The 19,776-nt window shown below is 39.8% G+C and overlaps 1 protein-coding gene across 4 annotated transcripts in view; it reads left to right on the top strand.

The window, feature by feature from the left end:
• Positions 1-19,776, top strand: part of PDE4DIP (phosphodiesterase 4D interacting protein) — a 198,988-nt gene that overhangs the window by 23,946 nt on the left and 155,266 nt on the right. The window contains exon 1 of one of the 4 annotated variants that reach the window (XM_087444599.1): positions 5,869-6,219. The exons of the other annotated variants lie outside the window; for them this stretch is intronic. Within the exon in view, the coding sequence (XP_087300725.1) occupies positions 6,200-6,219 (20 nt within the window). The 5' untranslated portion in view covers positions 5,869-6,199. Of the gene's footprint in view, positions 1-5,868; positions 6,220-19,776 lie in introns of those variants that run through there. 4 annotated transcript variants of the gene reach the window in all.

Raw genomic sequence — 19,776 nt, 5'->3', positions numbered from 1 at the left:
GTCACTCTTCTAGTTCCGTAAGACATGGTCCTTGTTTGCAGTTGGGTAACTTTTTCAGCCTCCTTCCTCTCAGCAACAGTTGTGGGTCCAAAGGCATCTTTTCATTCTGTACAGTCTTAATCCCTTCAGTTCATGCTGGTACAATTTGCTTAAAAACTTTGAGAGCATCTTTTGTACTAATTTATAATCAACTCCTCTAGACAAAAGCCACACCCACATTTCATTCTGAAACAAGCTCCTCTCTACCTTGGGCTGCCTGTGAGGCTGCTGCAGGATAACGGGCCCTTAAAATTCTTAGAAGCTCTTTTGTCTAATGGAGAGGCTCACGCTTAAGAGTCTTACAGGCCTTTTTATTTAACTGAAATGGTATATGAGGTATACCATTTTATATGTATATATATGTAAATCAATGGTATATGACCTTAAATCTTCTTGAGTTCTTAACTCTGTGTCTTAACAGTCACATCTTGGATTTGATTTTTGCCCTGAAACTGCTTCTTTTTTTGAAAGCTTTTGCTATGTGGAGAGATTAGGGATGAGAAGCAGTTTGATTTTTGAACCTAGCAAGTCCTGACACTTTATATTTCCTCTAAATGCTCCTTAAAAACTGAATTGTTTTTTAGCTCATCTTTTTCTATCCATACTTTATCATATGTGATTAAAAGAAACCAGTTAGTACTTTTGAAATTCTGCCTAAAAATTTCTTTTTCCAGATCTACCTATTCATTAGGTACATTTTCTATTTTTCATTCTCATGGGTAATGGTTTTGCTAAATTTCTGCCACTACATGACACAGGTCATTTTTTCAGCCCCCAGTAGTATTTTCTTCACTGCCCTTCACAGTGTCTCCAGGAGTTTCCTCAGTGTCCTTCTAGCTTTCACTAACACTCTCCTTGAGGCCTTTCCAGCTTCTGCTGCATCCAGATCCCAAAGTCATTGCCACTTTAGGTGACGTTTTAGGTTTTGCTATAGCAACACCCTACTTACAGCTACCAAATTTGGTTCAGTTATATATTGCTACTTGGTAAACTACTCCAAAACTTATGGCTTAACACAAACATTTTATTATATCTCATGATTTGGGGGATCAGTAATTCTAGCATGGGCAAATTTACTCCATATAGCCATAGCTGGGGCTGCTCGATTATGTCCAGCTGATGGCTGGACTGATCTGGATGGTTCAAGACTGCTTCATTCATGTGTCTGGCACCTTGATGGGAACTGCTAGATGGTGGGCTTAGCTAGGCCCCTACCCTTCTCTGTGTGGTCTCAGGGCCTCTTCACATGGTTTCTCTAGCATGGGAGTTTCTTATCTGGCAGCTCAGGGCTTCAAAAGCAAGTGTCCTGAGAGTCTTGCATGGAAGCTGCAAGGCTTCTTTTTGAGTTAGCCTTGGCAGTCCAAGAACATCTCTTATGCTGCATTCCACAGTCCAGTAAGTCTCTAAGGCCAACCCAAATTAAAGGGGAGGAGAATTAGATTCCATCTCTCAATGGGAGAAGAAGGAAAGAATTTGTGGCCATCTTTAATCTACCACAGACACTCCATCTTTGATAGCAGAATGATTCCTCTCTGTCTGAAAGGACATTTGTTAAACCCAAGGTTAGAGAGATGGACATGGAGCTGTAAGGGACAAAAGAGACATCTTCTGACTAACCAAGTCAGCTGAATCAACTGCAGTGATAAATGAAGTGACAGATGTTGCAGACATATTGTTCTCCCATCTAAGACTCAGTGAAGGTTAGGGGTCAAAATTACAGAAGCAGTGTGCATAGTTAGTGGTTAGGCGTGACGTTCTGGAGCAAAACTGGTTATAAATTTCTGTTCACTGTGTGAACTTAGGCAAGATACTTCACTTCCCTGTGCTCCACTTAGTCATTTACAAAGCAGAGATAACTAGACCTCACCTCGTTACGTTATTGTGAGGATGAAAGGAGTCAGTACATACGCTTTTAGAGAGAATCTGGCGAAAAAATGTTAGACATGGTTATTTTTCTTATTGCCTTATACTTCATGAAGTAATCCATATGAAGATCAATAGTCCTTTTTACCAAGAATCAAGCTGGGGAGGAGAAGAAAGGGAAAAGGAATAGAAAAACTGAATGGAAGGTAAAAGTACTGTTGGAGTATTTGGAGCTGAGTATGTAGACAGAGATACCTTCCTTTTTTGTGTCCCTTGTCATCAATTCAAACATTTCCTGAAGCACAATCAACTGACCAGTTCAAAAGCAGTGTACTCAGAAAAGAATAACATAACTGGTTTAATTTATCAACACTATCTACCAAGATTCTTTGAGTTCTAATCTGGAAAACTGGGAGAAACATATAAGGAGGAAGATGTGTGACTTTCTATATAATGATCCATGGGACCTACAGTCTTCTCTCTGCCTCAGTCTCAAAATGAGTTAAAAAATAAAGTAAATAATGTGTCGTAACGGGGCAGGTTATGCTGCAGTGATAAATAATCCCCAAATCTCAGTAACTTAATATGACAAACATATATTTCTTGCTCATTCCACATGTTCGATTTGAACTAGCAGGAACACTCTGATCATTAGAGTCACTCAGGGACCCAGGTTGGTGAAAGCTTCATCTTGACATGTATCAATTTTCAAGGATCAATACAACAGTGGAAATTGACAGTTGCCAATTGTGTACTGGCTCTTAAAAACTTCTACATTTTGCCTAGAAGTGGCCACATGAGACCTCGTCTCACATTTCAGTAGCCAAAGTAAGTTACATTTCATTGGCCAAATCCACACCTAACTTTAAATGGGGTGAGGAATGGCAAAGTTACCATGTATCCACAAGGACAAAAGCTTAACAAAAAGCCATAAAGTATGACATATAGTAACTGGTAGATTGTATTATTGTTCCATAAATACTCACTTACCCCTCCTGCCTTCTGTGGGCAGAGTGCACTTTTCTACGTCAATGACTTTGGATTTGACCATGTGACTTACTTTGAGAAGCACAATATAGCAGAAGAGAGAATGTGCCAGTTCTGAGCAGAGATTTTAAGAGATACCACAAGTCTCTGCCAACTCTCTTACATTCCTGTACTCTACCATGAGAAGAATATTCCCTAGGTAGCCGCTTCTTCTTCAGCGTGGGTCCTAGAATGAGAGATACATGGAGCAGACTTGAACCCATGTGCAACCAACCTGAACCACAGATCCTTGAGTGGAAATGGATGTTTATTGTACAATACTGAGATTCTGGAGTTCTTTGTTAAGCAGCATTGCTTCAGCAAAAAGATGACTAATACAGTGACTCAACACAGTAGGATTTCATGATGACTAGCTACTACAGATAATGGGTTGCAAGTAAGCATATGAAATAGGAACTTACTAGTTAGTATTCTGAGAAATATAAAGTAAAATGAGATGATATTAAATTATTTATATACTATATAGATAGATATAGATATGTATCTAAAATATCTTATAACTCTTAAATTATTTCTTATTTATTAAATAAGGAAAAAATTTAAAGGATAAATGCTAGTGCTATTGAGGCTATATAAGATGATAAAATTAGGAAGTCCTTTTACCCTAAAATTCCTATGCCTTAAGAAGTTATCTTAAGGAAATAATTTAAAAGAATAAAATAATGAAGGCAGGAAAACTTCATTAAGGCATTGTTCATAAGAGTCTAATATTAGAAACAGCATAACTATGCAGTAATAGAATATTATTAAGTAAGCTATGGTTATATTGATATTATATAATATTATACAATCAGTAGAATAATAAATATGAACACTCTCTAACAACGTAGACAGGTATCTGACAAGTGCAAAAAGGAAGATATAAACTTATGTCTAAGCTATAATTGTAACTATACAAATCGATATGTAATATATATGAATAATGACTATAGGGAATATGGAGAAATTTAAACTGTTGTGCTGGAGGAGGGAAATATGATTGAATGTTTGTCTTGTAAAATATAACAAAATATAAAAGAACAAGTTTGTTCTTTTGACAATAAATGTAATTTTAAAAACAACAAAGAAAGTTCTCTTCTCAAGAATACACTCTTTTGTGTTTAAGAGAGAGTCAGTGTTTGGGCTAGAAGATACATTTTTAAAAGATAGAAAGAAATTAAACAACGTAAACATTATCTCTGGGTATTATGGGTAACTTACTTTCTACATACTTGTCTATATTTTTCAAATGTTTTACAATGAATGTGTTATGAACTTTGTAAAAAAGTTATTTTAAAACGAAATGAACATATTTCCTGGCCTCGCTTCTGAGACCCCACAGTTTATCTAGTTAATGCTGTCATTTCTTGAATGCAGCACATGTCTGGCTGTAGACAGAGTTCCTCCCAAACTCAGTAGCCCATAATTTGATTTGAGACAAAACTAAATATAGCACCAACTTTGGTATGGACGATGGAAATCTGACTCTCTCCGCCCTTTTTTTTTTTTAATTTATTTTCTTTGCTTCAGAGGCAGCAGGAGATTCTTTTCAAGACAGGTGGCCTATGAGCCTTGTCTCAGGTCAAACTGGACCTTAAAATGTTTCCTAGAAACATTCTGAGCTCAGGAGCAGTGTGGTCTACGCTAAGTGTTGAGGTTGGGGGATTCTAGACTAGGGGCCTTTTAGACAGTTCCTCTGAACTTTCAAATGTTTTAATGTTATCCTACCCTCCCAACCCCTATTTTGTACTGATAATTAGGAGAACTAATCCAAGAGACAGGAGGCAGGATGACAGTTTGCCCCAAGAATACAGGTTCCCAACAGTCTTACTAATACTCAGCATGCTAGAGGCCTTCCTGGGTTTAGCTCCTAGGATACCTGAGAGAATCAGTTTGGTCTAGGGAAGCCTTGTTGGTTTTATCTTCAGAGAACATGTCTCTGCGGCCACACTATGTAGAAGACAACCTGTGTCAGATCCTTAGCAGAGACTTTGAGCCTTTTTGGTCTCAAATTTATCATCTGTGAAACAAGTATAACTAAATCAGCATTGCCACATGTGGGTACTATAAAGCTTTCTGCAAATTAAAAAAAAGGTCATTGGGAATGCTAATAGTAACAGTGATTATGTCACTTAATAAAAGGGTTTTATTTTAAAGCTAAAAAGGAACATCAGGGCTGTAAGCACTTTAATTATAGCATGTCTGACTTGTTTAAACTTCATTACATAAATAGATGGTACAGGGTCGCAGGCAGTGCCATCACCTTTTCCATGATCTTAGAACAGTTATGGAGGTGATTCTAAGTCCTGATGGCTACTGTCTTGAAGCTTTTCTAATGTTCTGGAAAGTTCAGGAACCCTCTGCCCCCTTGAAGCTAATGGTAGAGCCCAGTTGCCTCTGTGCTTGGGAAACTGAAACCCAGAGAAGTGGAACACCATAAGAAAAAGGGGTTGTCGGAGATGGAGGCAGCTAATAAAGTTGCAAGGTTTTGCTAGGATGAGGAAGGTTCATGTCACCAGGTTAATGGTGAGACTGACAGGTCAGATCTCTAGGAAAATAACATCATGTCCTATGACCATCTAGTGTGTGCATCTGCATTCAGCCAGGATTGCACCTAAAACCTTCCTAGACTCCAGCTCTGCCTCTGAGGTTACCTGTGGGTGGGGTGATGCAGGCACACAAGAGGACCTTGTCTCCAAATTCTCCCGACGGTTGGTTTTATCCAAAGCCCTTCGGTGGGATGGGCGAGGTACAGAGGGCTTGATGCAGCGTCCTCTAAGCCCTCTGCCGTTCTGCCAACATCATCAAGGCAAGGAAGACGGGATTGTGTGTTCAGGCGACGTGTAACCTGGGCCGGCTCAGCCCCAGCACACTGGCTGTCGGGAGCCCCGCCTCCCTCGCGGTTGACAGCTCAGCTGGTGCCGAGCAACTCGTGCCAGCCAGTCGTGTCTCAGCCTGGGAGTGTGTGCGCGCTCCGCCGGGCTGCCTCTGGCCCCGGCTCCCAAAACAGCCCCGGGCGCCCTAGCTTCCTGCCGAGAACAGTCCCTCCCTTGTGCCTGTCGCACCGTTAGCTGGAGGTTCGGCCACGTCAAATTGCTTTTCTAAAAAGCAGAGAGTAGAGCTTTCTCTTCGCCCACACAGAAAGAGGAGCTGGGGAGGAAAAAGCTGCTGCTCTTTGCACTGGAGATTCGTGGGCAAGGCTTCTCTTTCTCCCAGGCTACTTCCACTCCTGGGTGAGGAGCGCCCTACGAGTAACGACAGCGCCTGGAAAATGGAGCAGATGTGGACGAGGTAGGTGAACTGCTGGTTTCTCCCCGCATCCCGGATTTGGTATCCCTCCCTCGCCCCTACCCCTGCGCTTATGGAGAGGTCGCCCCTCACCAGTAGAGGCCTTGGACAGCTGCTCTTTTTTATCACCTCGCCCTCTCTCAAGTCCCAGCCCACTTCTCTTGGTTCTCCTGCACATGTTCTGTTCTCTGGTGTTTTCCTTGCTTAACGAATCTCCCTTCCACCTAGTCTTGATGTTAAAAATACCCAATGAGGCTGTCTGGAAGTTTTTGTAGAAATGTTTCTCTGTCTTGTCCTTGCTCCATGATGAGAGGGATTCCCATGGATCTTTCTTTAGAGATACCTTTGATTTCAGATACCTTGAAAAATATCAGATTTCCTTCTCCTCCTGCCACGTTTTCCTTCTGAACCTCACCCTCTACTAGTCACACAAAGGCAAAGGACTCGGTGAGCAGAGCCCAGCAATGCTCATCTCCAGGGTCTCCATTTGGAGCTGACTTGGGGAGAGGAAAGGAGAAAGAAAGAGACCAAGGTGCCCCTTCACTGCTCAGGCTTTGTCGAGGTCAGAGTGACAGCCTGCTTTTAGGTCAGATTTTGGAGATGAATTGTGTTTTCTCTATCCCCCACCCTTTCCCCCCAACTATACTTTAAAATGGAGCTCACTCAAGTATATGAGATGATGTATTGAGACAAAGACTTCATTTTTGTTTTCCAGTTGGAGGTAGGTGGAGAGACTGTATCAGAGGTGTTTCCATAACAGATACTCCTCCATCTCCAGGATTTAGCTTTGGAGAATTGGAGTGGGGCCAAATGAGTGTTCTGAGCCCTAAAAGAGGGCAGACTGTACCAACACAGAAGATAAATTTGGGGCTTAACAGTACTTGTGAAAAGACCTGGGGGATTTTAGCTGATTGTTCCACAGGAGTGAACTGTATACTGTGAATTTTAAAGAAAGGGCAGATTGATGCTTAGAGTGTGTTGATAGAAGTATCCTATCTAGATTTACAAGTGATGATTCTATCTTTTACTCTTTTCTGCTCTTCTTAGGCCTCTCCTAGAGGACTGTGCTCTTTTCTGGGCATCACTAGACTAAAGGAGTGAAGGAGTGCAATCAAGAGACATGGGGGGACTGAAAACCATACTTTGAGGGATGACCAAAGGCCTCAGGGCCCTTTAGTCTGGAGAAGTGAAGACTTGGAGGGTGGATATGGTAGCTCCCTCCAAATATTTGAAGAGCAGTTGGTGGTAGAGGGATTAGATGACTTTGGAATATCTTAGGAGGACAGAACAATCGATTGGAACAAGTTGTGAGGAGGCAAATGATGGCTTAGTATAAGGGAACAACTTTCTAACAAGTGACCTACCTGGGCAGTAAATAGATTCCTCACCCTGGAATTGTTCAAACAAAGGCTCGATGACCACTTGATGGGAATGAGAGTGAGGATAACAGGGATTCTTGCTCTCTATCAGTGTTTTTCACACTTTTACAAAAAAACATTATTTTTTAACTTTTTTGAACTTTAGATCTAACAATTTCAGAAATAATTTAGAAAAATCACAAATTGTATGTTTATAGTTCAATTATATTTCACAAACTGAATATACTACTCATGTAACAGGCACTCAGATCAAGAAAGAGAACATAACCGGCACCCCTGAAGCCTTCTTGACCCCAAGGAAGCATTATCCTGACTTTTAACACCAGAGATTAGTTTTGCCTGGTTTTGAACTTTCCATAAGTGGAATTATCCACTGTGTACTCTTTTCTATTTGGCTTCTTTCACTCAATCTTATGTTGTGTGCTTCTTCCATGTAGTTGTGTGTCGTTGTAGTTCATTCATTCTTCCTTCTATGTAGGATTCTATTGTGTGTAAATATATCAAATGTATTTATCCATTCTATTGTTAATGAACATTTGGGTAATTTCTAGTTTGGCACTATTATGAGTAGTGTTGCTATGAGCATTGCTGTGCATGTCTTGTGGTGAACATATGTACACATTTCTGTTGGGTAGATACATAGAAGTAGAATTGCTGGGTAAAGGAAATGCGTGTTCAGCTTTAGTAGATGCTGCCAAATAGTTTTCTAAAGTGGTTATAAAGAGGATGTCCAAAGGGCTGAGATACAGTGAAAAGGTGCTCCCCATCGCTAGTAAGCAGGGAAATGCAGATTAGAACCACATGCCGTACCACTATATACATAGCACAATGGCTGAAATGAAAAAGACAGAAAATACCAAATGTTGGTGGGATGGAAGAGAATGTTCATGATTTTTTTTTTACCCCTATCCACAATAAGAAATGTATTTACATGACAACTAAGTACACTCCCATATGTAACTGAAGCAAAAGTTTCATGTAACAATACTTAACCTTACTATGTGTTTGATACTCTGATCTTTCCCACCCTATTCTTTTTCTTAAAAAAAAAAGGCTCGTGTGACTCAATTTATTTTACCACCTAATGGGTCACAGATGGAAAAATCCTATAATTATATATGGTAACTGATGTCTCAGATACTTCCTAAATCACAGCGAAGATCAGTTCACAAACTTTTATTTAAAATGGGAGAGGCTAATACAGGCAGGGCAGTGTGCTAAATGCTGAGGGTAAAGCAATGAATGAGACTGGGTTTCTGCCTTTAAGGATTTTACTTTCTCATTGTCTATAATTCTAATGGAGAGAGGCTAAGACAGACATATGCATTGGCTGCTCTGGGATCACAGTGGAGAAGTACAACTTGGGGGATTCAAAGTATAAAAATTAACTTTCAAGTGATTATTTATTAAGCTTGCATTTATTAGTTTCTGCATTAATCCCTTTGCATATTTTATTTCACCTAATCCTCACAACCCTATGAGGTATGCAGTAAATGTTATACTCATATTTAACTCAAGAAAACTGAACTTTAGAGAGATTAAATAATTTACCCAGATAACACACACAGCTGAGGAAGAAATATAGCCCGAAACGATCTAATTCCAAAGCTTATGCTCTTAATTGCTTCATTTGAATTGAGTCTGGTAGGTGACTTAGTTTCTGAGTTGGTTCTGAAGCCAGCTACTTATTCTGACTGTTCTTAAGCTTTTGAATAAGTTTAAGACTGTGATTCTATTCTCAAGTTTCATTCTTGGTAGCTCTGGAAAGCCCCCTTTCTGAGGGAGTCTTCACATGAGTCCCCATACCCTTTATCTTGCTCAGTCTACTCACAAAGGTGCTGAGTATTTGAGTTCTCAAAGTTAAATATCCCCTACTCCCAGCTGTACATCATCTTCCCCACTACAAGTCAATGGGAGTGTCTTTTCCCAGGAGTATTGCCCAACTGTTGCCAGACTCTGGTTAAATCATTTGGGGAAAGCATGGTTGGTTCTGGAATAGCAAATTTCCCATGAATACATTGGCCTCACAAAAAGCTGATTTGGTCACTAATCAAACTGATATCTATGAATAGGGTAAGAGTTGTCAAAGGAATAAGCTCATGGAGATGATGAGGAACCTGATGATGAGGGTAGTTTTGCTCACTTCATAAGTCTAGTATCAATCTACTGCTCTAAATTTTTAGCATTCACCTGTCTGGACTAGCAACTGGCTAGAGCAAGGCAGGTATTTCAGAGTCCTGTTTGTATTAGTCTTCTTTTGCTGCTGGAACACATGACCACAAAATTAGTGGCTTACAACAACACCAATTTATTATCTTGCAGCTCTGGGGGTCAGAAGTCTGAAAACTGGTCTTCTAGGCTAAAATAAAAATGTTAGCAGGACTGTTTTCCTCCTGGAGGCTCTAGGGGAGACACCATTTCTTGCCTTTTCCAGCTTCTAGAGACTGTCCACATTCCTTGGTTCATGGCATCACTCCAACCTCTGTGCATTCATCTCATCTCCTCCTCTCATTCTGACTCTCCTGTGTATCTCTTACAAGGACTCATGTGATTACATTGGGCCCACCCAGATAGTCCAGCATAATTTCCTCATCTCAAAATGCTTAATCACATCTGAAAGTCCCTTTTGCTCTGTAAAGTGGCATATTCATGGGTTCTGGAGATTAGGAATGTGGACTTCTTTGGAGGGCTGTTATTCAGCCTACCACACTGTTAAATGCTGAAAAAATCATAACTAATTCTCTTCCCCTTTTAGGTGGAAATGTTCTTGTTTCTAGCATATGGGAAAACTGAATAAAAGTCAGGCGAATCATATATGAACCTTATACAACTTCCCTGAACAAATAATCTAAGAAAAAGTGAACTTGAATTATTTAAGTGCTACCTATAAGATTGAAGATTAGGAAAGGAAAGCAAATTAATTAGTCTGTTTTGTTTTGTTTTACATTACCCTGTAATTTGATTTAATAAAATGCAAGCATTAATTGTATTTGCCTGCTGTGGCTGTGAAAATTTGGAGAAGGGAAGTAACATCCAAGAAAAATAATGATTTGGTATCAAAATTCAAGAATTTTGATTTTGTTTCTCCTCTCCCACATAGTTCAAGTGCAGCCTTCAAGTAAGATAAGATGCCCATTTATCATAGTTATATTGCACTTAAAAGATCCCCATTGATAGCTTATTTGCATTTATTCTGCTCAGTATTAACTCTTAGCCTAGAGGAAGCAGGGATATTTATTTCTCTTTGAATTCACAGTGAGTTAGCAGACAGTCCCGTTTACTAATGCATAGTTACAACCAGAGGTGGAACTCCCCACCGTTTTATAGACGTGGCAGCTGAGGCTAGAGAGGTTGTCAGTGTTGGAGCATGAAGGTCTGGTTGATTCTGATATCTTTGCTTATCATGGTGCTGCTGCTTTGCATATAGCACTTTTTATTAGGAAAATGCTCCTTTTCATAATTGTATTATTGAAACATCTTTGGATGTTGAATTTCCTGTTTAACATTTAGCACTTCTAGCAATTAATTTTCTGTATTTGGGGAAGGAAAATCTCTGCCTTTGCAACTCTGATCTCCTTTCAAATAGGCGTATACTTGGACTTAGGCTTGACAAATTTATCTCAATCAGTGCTTTCACCTCTACTTGCTTATTTCTCACATGCCAAATCAGACTGGACCTCCGTCCCCTCTTCTTCCAGCTTACATGCTAAGGCTGGATTTAAAATACCAGAAGACTGGGAAGGGCTTGTTTTGTCTCTGAAAGGATAAGTGGGCTGACCTCATCACAGTGCTCTCTCCATTCTGTGTGGCTCAGGGATGATTTATGCAAGGCTGTGTGGAGCATCCATCCATTCAGTGGATGCCCTGAGACACTACTGCTATTGAAATTTTATAAATAAAATTCCAAACTGGGCTCAGAACATTCCACAGGTTGTCTCTGGCAAAAATTCAAATAGCATTTAAAGTTAGAAGAAAGTCCAGAATAAAGGCAATGTCATGATGACCCAAGATGGCTCTATCTGATTCTATTTTTAAATATTCACATGCACTGAGGACTTGTTTTCCTCTGTCTCAGAACACATCTTCTGAGTTCTATGGTCAGCAAGAGAGGCGTGATCTGAATTTTCTTTTTATTTTCTGATGGCTGAAGCACTTCATTAGTCATAGACTATTTATAATTATAATAATAATAATGACTTGTATTTCATAGCACTTGAATAGTTTCAAATACATTTTTTTTGCTAAGGAAGATTCACCCTGAGCTAACATCTGTTGCCAATCTTCCTCCTTTTTTTTGCTTGAGGAAGATTGTACCTGAGCTAACATCTGTGCCAGTCTTCCTCTATTTTATATGTGGGTCACTGCCACAGCATGGCTGACCAAGGGGTGTAGGTCCACACTCGGGTCCAAACCTGAGAACCCGGGCCGTGGAAGTGGAGCACGCCAAACTCAACCACCACGCAACAGGGCTGGCCCCAGGTTTCCAATACATTTTACCTTAATCTTTCCTACTATCTTCAGTCCTTTTCTGCTTGTTCCACTCTACAGAAACTTCTTTCTCCCTTGGCTTCTCCAAGGCCAACTAGAGTGGAGGTAACCTGCATCTAGTGTCTTCTCATCATGGCCCAGGTGGAAGGGGTGGAAGGAAGCAATAACTGCTGGTATATAGAAAGCATTGACTGACAAAGAAAATTGAATAATTTCTAGCATTTCACACAATTTAAGAATATATTTATTTTCTATTTCATGATGTGGAATATTATTACTCATAAAGTGGAATAGCATGTCATGTGGAATTATAATACTTAATCATTCCCCTATACTTAGGCCTTTAGGTTTCCAGTTTTTAACTATTATAAATAATACTTGATAAATATCTAGATACATAAAACATCTTCTTCTATAGGATGATTTTTGAATGATAGATGTTCAGAAGTAGAATAACTGTCAAACACTTCTAGTTCTTGAAAATACATTGCAAATTACTTAGGGTTTAGATGCATGAAACTCATTTTAATATAGAGGATATTTCATTCGGTTTAAATATTTTTTTCAAGATCAGAGTCCCTGTATTGCAGAAGGGGAAACAGAGGCACACTGATATCAAATGGCATATCCTCGGATATCCTAGGGAAATCAGGAGCAACATTCCCAACTTTTACCCCTCTCTAGGGTAAAATGCTTCACTGTTGCTATTAATCTCTGTTACCATCTTGACGTGTTTCCTGAAATGGTTTCCAGAAAATTTTAATATACGAAAGTAAAAGTGGATATAAATTACATCAAAATTATGCAGACGTATTAGGATGTCTATTGCAAGGCAAGAAGAAAAAAGAAAATAGATGCTGTATTTGGTTGTGGGGAATATGGACAACACTCCTTATATGCTGCTTTAAAACTAAGTCAATATATGTTTTATAGCAGGAAGAAATTTACATTTATATCTACCAAGTGACGACATGTAAAGTTTGGAACTGAATTGGTTTTAGAGAGATTTTTCTGTGCATTACTTAGAGATTTCCAGATTATTGGCACCATGGGAGCAGCATTATTGCCTGCAGACCTAGGGAGATGGTTGTAGTGTCACTTACTCACCCTGAGCTAAAATTATTATGAGTGGGCCTTAATATACCAATTGTTCCACCCACACACTTAGCCTTGCCTTTGCTAGGATAACTGTGTTTATCCTTCAGAGGTTAGTTTCAGCATTACCTCCTTTCGGGATTATTTTTGGAACCTAGTTCTGGGTTATTTTCTGTAGCCAGAGCACGCTCTGCCTTCTCTGTTATAACATGCAGCTAGTTGGTTTACTTGGTATTTTCCATATTCTAAGTTTATGGGAAGAGAGGATTATTTTTTGTCTGTAAATCTTCAGCATCTTACATTGTTTCTAGCACTTAGCAGATCCTCAATTAAGAACTTTCCAGAGAACATTTCTGCAAGGCTCGTGTGACTATTTCTTTGGTAGGTGTCTCCTTATTATGGAACGGAGACAGCAGGTTATCGAAGCTGGATGCTGTAATACATTCAAATTGTATTTATTTGTTGTTTAAGAAATATGCATAAAATTCCTATTGTGATCTAGTCTTCTTAAGTGCTGGATACACGATAATGAATGATATAAAAACCGTGCCTTCAAGGTGCTGACATTCTAGAGGGGTCACCAGGCATGAATATACATAACTGTTACTCCTTGACCTCACAATTCCTTAAGTTTGATTCACTTCAGTACGTTATAAGCACAGTCATTATTTGTAGCTCATCTTCACTCCAAATTCTCCATCCTTAGGATCCTTAACTTTGAAATTGTATTTCCTGGCCACAAGGTCAAGTCCCCCATCTCCTCATTCTCTCTGAATATTCAGTTTACCTTATCATTTACTCCAGTTCCTCCAATCCCCTATATCTCCCAGGCCTTCTACTCTTCATTCATCTCCCTATTGAGCCTAGACCTCAGGGTCAGCTATTTCATTGGTTCTCAGCACTGCTTTAGAATTTCTTACTTCCTTAACAATCCCCAACCCTTGGTAACCCTCAATCAATTTTTTATCTTCTAGGATTCTATAATCTTTATTTTATTACATTATAAAACCATACTGAGAAGGAAGACTCTAGATTCATTCTTTCTAATCTCGAGCAGGTCTGTAATGTTAAGACCTCTTCCTTCTCCTCCTCTTACCTGCCTCCTCTCCTGACTCTTCCTCTTCCCCTAAAAATGCATTCCTCAAAACCTTTGACTTCAATAATATAAATAAAATCAAGATACAAAATTGTATGTTCAGTACATACAATTTTGTAGAATTCACACAGGCATATGGACTCCAGAACAACTAAAAGTAAATATGTAAACACCTTTATCAATGTTGCCTTTGGGTGGTAGCATTTTTTATTATTTTTATTTTTCTCTATACACTTTTCTCTTTTCTGAAATTTCTAGCTGGAACACATAATTCTTTTAAAATTATTAAAAATAGACATTATAGAGAAAGGGAACAGTAAGAGATTATGTGAATAAAAAGGTAGGTGGGAATGGGAAGAAATCATCCATCTCTTGATGCTTGGTCTAGGGCTCTGAGATAGACTGAGCCAACTGCCTTGGCATACCCCAGTGCCTCATGAATAGTGGTTGTTAATGAAAACAGGACTACAGAATGCATTGCCAGGACCAAAAGTAAAAAGCACAAGCTAAATTTTAGAAGTGGGGAGAGAGGCCATATACCATCCCTGAGTGATGTGACTGAATCCAAAGCAGGTTATTTTCATGTCTCTTTTGAAAGAGTGATATCAGTGTCTTGGCTGATTCAGGGGACAGGAAGGAGAATTTATTAGATATTTGGATGTCTGATAACCTCATAGGGCAAAACGAGGGAAAAAATTGCTTCAACTGCCTTTACCTTTTTGCAGTATTAAGTGGTTTCTCTGAACCTTAATGGATGGCCGCAAGAAAAATGCTGTTAGTCCCTTTTAGGACAGAGACTTAGTGCAGGAGCAAAAGAAGTCATAAAACTCAGAGAAGGTGTTACAGATGCACAATGATGCTTGCAGCTTCCTGTAGCAATTGAGGACCTAGCACTCCAGAAAACTACCTCCCAGAGTTCCAGTGGACCGTGGGCACTCTCAGTGAATAGACTATGTTGAGTGAAGGGTGTAATTGCAGCCTGTGCTGGAGAAGAGTGGATGTTACTGTCTCGGTGCCAAGTCAGCCCACACTTAGGGTACAGAGGGAGACGCACAAGCGATGCTCTCTCTGTTCTGAAAGGCTTTGCCAATTAAGCATCCTAGCTTGCAGAGGTTATAATGATAGGTCTTGAGATGAGAAAAAATTATAATTTCACTGTATTTATTATGTAATGGTCTTGTGCTCTGCATCTGTGACTTCTGCTCTATTTGCATTTGAATAAGTGTTTTTTGCAATTCTGGTGCTAAATGGGGGGTATTTGGCAATATTTGGAACATAGAAGATATACTCAGTGTTTCTCTTGGCAAGAGAAAAAAAGATTTGAGAAGGAGAAGTCTCAGAGCTAGTTCACTAATGGCCTTTCCCATTTTGATTGTGTCTGTTTCCATCACCTCTCCTGCCTGTCAGTTTATTCCCTTTGTCCCTTAGGGACAATGCCAAGTATTATCAGAGAAGGGGTTCAGGGAAGGTGTGAATATTTGGAGAAATTTGGACAGAGACAGGGAAGTATAAAATAATGGATGACTCACTTTTTGGGAGAGGACCTGTATAAAAAGTCGTACTTGCCACTTCCCTTTTAGGATTTTAATTTGTTTGTCACACAGCATCTGTTATACCTGTACTCAAATACTCAGGTGTGAACTGTGTCCATTGGGGATGAGCTGGTGTCCCAAGAAATGAATTTGTGTCTGGATTTGAGTGTAAGTCCCATCTCTTTCCCACAGCAGCACTGCCCACCCTTCTTTTCACCTCACTTTCTCAGGGGTCATTTCCCTGGAGTCAAAGCAGGTACAAAGGAGGCTCCTGGTAAATGTGTGGGTAGAAATAAGGCATATTGGGCAGAGTAAAGGTTTGAAGTCAGACAGATAGAATTTTCAAGTTCAGGCTTGACACCAACTAGCTGTATGATCTTGGGCAAATTACTTCATCCTTCTAGGCCTCTTGTTTCCTCATCTGTAAAATAGGGGTAACAATATCTATTTTGCAGGATTTTGTGAGGATTGAATGAGATAATGCCTGGAAAGTATATCAGGCACTCAATAAATTGTGGTGGCAGTATTGGTGGTGAGTGTTGGTGGTTGTCCACTATAATGATGGTGGTCATTTAATGCAAGATTAGTGTTGAGGAAAATTCCAGCATAAAAAAACGTGTTAACCTGTAAAGTTATACACAAGCTGTCCAGAGATTGCTACCTGTAGACGTCTTCGTTTAAGTTGGCACTATTTGTGAAACCCCATCATTTAAAAATTCTCAGAGCCAGAGCTTCACATGTTAAAGATAGTAGGCCACAGTTCTCCTCCTCCTTCTAGCCCTTTTATATCTGCAAGAGTTGAATGCGGATATAAATTAAAAATATGAAAAACAGATCTTTGAACATTAGGAAGATTTCTTTCATTTGAACCAGAATCTAGCAACTCATGTCAAATGAGCTTTAAGAATATGGGATTAGAACAGAATGTGTGGTTGCTTCAGTGCCTAATACTAGGGGGACCCCAATAAACAGCAAGCTTCAGCAACCTTCCTGTCATACCATATATCCCCCACTGTTGAGAAGGCCACACTGGGCCTAATCTCTTAATGTTTCATGTCTTATTGGGGGCATTAATTAGAAGAACAATGTAAATTAAATCAAAATATGTTCCCTAGGTTTATTTATTTATTTATTTATTTATTTTTGTGAGGAGGACCAGCCCTGAGCTAACATCCAATGCCAATCCTCCTCTTTTTTGCTGAGGAAGACTGACCCTGGGCTAACATCCCTGCCCATCTTCCTCTACTTTATATGGGACGCCACCACAGCATGGTTTAACAAGTGGTGCGTCAGTGTGCGCCCGGGATCCAAACTTGTGAACCCCGGCCGCCGCAGCGGAGTGCGAGCACTTAACCGCTTGCGCCACCGGGCCAGCCCCATAGGTTTTTTCTTTTAAACAAGAATTAACGATTTAGTATAAAAATAGGAAAAAAAAAAAAAAAGATTCTCAATGGTATTTTCTACCATCCTAAACCCCCAGCCTTGTCACTTCTCCAGATTCTCTCCTGGTCTGATCTGTAGGCATTTTTACTGTAGTGCAAATCTTAGTCCCGATCCTTTCTTGGTGAAAGTCTTGATTATTTTAAATCATCTTTGGGGATTCTAAGGAGTTAGATAAAGCTACAGTGTTTGAAAAGGGAAGTGCAAATGAAGAAATGGTTTCCCGTTGACCCCCTTAATAATCCTATGTGAGGGTTGGATTTAGGGGGAGGGAGGCTTGAGGAGAGGGAACGGTAAAAGGGAATTGGAAGGGGTCCTGAGGGAGCAGTTCATGCTGACTCAGGTGGAGGGAACAAAAGGACAGACCTGAACACACCCTTCCTTTTCCTATTTTGGGGTCTTTGTCGTGTTTTCGTATGTGTTCATACCCATCCTTCAAGGCCTAGATTCAATGTTCTCTGTTTTCTGTAGATTTCCTAGACACCCGCCCCCCCAATCAGGACAAAATTAATTGCTCTCTCATTTATGTTCTGAAATCTCTGTTTTAAATTTCATTATTCTAATAATTATCTCTTTGAATCCTGTCTGCCCCACATCCTCAACAGACCCTGAGCACCTTGGTGAGAGCATATATATTTTTTTCACCTTTATATTTCCAGTGCTTGCCATATAAGCAACTTCTTAATAAATATTTATGAAATGGAATGAAAAACTCTAAAAATGGCAGTCAAGGTCCAGTTTTTTGCTGTAAGTACTACTATAGCAGATTGCTTTTCCTCCTTCTGAATTTCTATTTATAATAAGAAAACCATATAAAAAGAAGTTTGAAAAATAGAAAATGTCTCTGGGAGATGGCCTTTGTCCCCAGGCTTAAAGACGTTAAGCCAGGGTGGTGGTGAGTGTGATGAAATAGGGGGGCCAGACTGTGTGGTGCTGGAACAACCCACGTGTATGTGATTGCCCTGGGGTGGGGCCTGAAAAAGTACCCACCCCTTTGAGAGTTTGGACACTCATATGGGAAGAAATATCCCTAGGTTAATTGTCTTACTAGATGAGACCAAGGAGAAAGCAATGGGTCCTAGACAGGCCTATTTCTATTTCCTTAGAAATGGTCTGGGGGTGATTTTGGTCCTGGGATACTAATATCTCATACTGTCCAAAGACTTGTTGCGTAGCCTGCTTTGTGATGTGAAGTACGATTGTCATCTTGCCATTGCTCATGAATACTGTGGTCCATTAACACAGTCCATTGCTCTTCTCACTCCACAGGTTAAATAGGTCAAAATACACCACCACCAAATGTGCAGTTTGCGAAGGATGGTCTATGGCTGCCTTATAGAAAATATCTCTCTGCAGGCTTCATCTTAATCTTAGCCTTTACTAAGGAAGAAGGACCCAAGTTTCCACCCTTCCCCACAATATTATGAGAGACCAGACTAGTGGGACCAGCGAGCTGCTCAAAACTTGGAAAGGAGCTGTGGCCATTTTCAGTGGCCATTTTCCAGCAAAGCAAAACTGAGTGCCTTGGATATTCTTGAGATAATTGAAGCTACCAGACTTAGAAAATTACTGGAAGAAATCATCAGAGCACAGTTTGACAGCGTCAGAGTACCAGAGTGTAGCAGATGGCTTTGAGAAGAGCAATTATTTTCTGCTCATTCTCAAGCTAATCACCCTGGAAAACTGTAGGAAAAGCTAGTAATATGCAATGTTGAATTTTGATGTATTGTTTGAGTCCAGTATCTTCATAGCTAGTTATTAGCAAATCAGGAAAATGTGAGTAATATACCATGCAGAAATTAAATGGGCAAACAGCTGGGGGGTGGGTTGTACTTGCAAAAATGCTTGATTCTTCGAATTAAGTAGGACAGTGTCTTGGCAAAAATTAAGAGGTCTACTTTTAGTGGAATTGGTATCAGTATTGACAGATTGATGAGGTAGGGAGAAAAAGGATAAGGCTCATGAGGGAAAGTATAGTTCATTTAAACAGGAAAAGCACATTTAAGGTAAAAGTATCTTGGAGGAAAGATTATATATGTGCATCTATGCAAGAGAGCTGTAAGTGCCCTGGTGAACCACACGCTAGCTGAGCATGAGTCATTCAAGGACTGATGTTAAAAAAAAATCTAGAAACACTTGAATTTGAGAAACTATGACAAAGATATACAAGTTTTTTTCCGGACTTGGGTAATATGGAAGAATTTACCAACATCTCTTACTGCTTTGTGTGTGTATATGTGGCCAGGCTTGGAGTCTGTCTCTAGCATACCCTAATTCTCTTTGCACTTTGGTTTATCAGATGTTGTCACAAATTGAAATCCCCTAGACATATACCCTGTGTTTCTTCACTATGAGCCCCTTTCCTGCGGGAGCATCAAATTCCTTACCAACCTCTTGGAGCAGCTGAGTGAGTCCCACTCTCTGGCAATAAGAGAGGGAACTTGAGCTGTTAATAGAGTTACAGTGGTTTTTAAAACATCTCCCGAGACTACAATAATCCCATTAACTCAGTACCCCTCCGAAGCAACCT

This window comes from Ceratotherium simum, chromosome 2, assembly GCF_057802395.1.
Source record: "Ceratotherium simum simum isolate JZ-2026a chromosome 2, ASM5780239v1, whole genome shotgun sequence".
Classification (NCBI taxonomy): Eukaryota; Metazoa; Chordata; class Mammalia; order Perissodactyla; family Rhinocerotidae; genus Ceratotherium; species Ceratotherium simum.
This window is presented reverse-complemented; position numbering and strand designations above follow the sequence as displayed.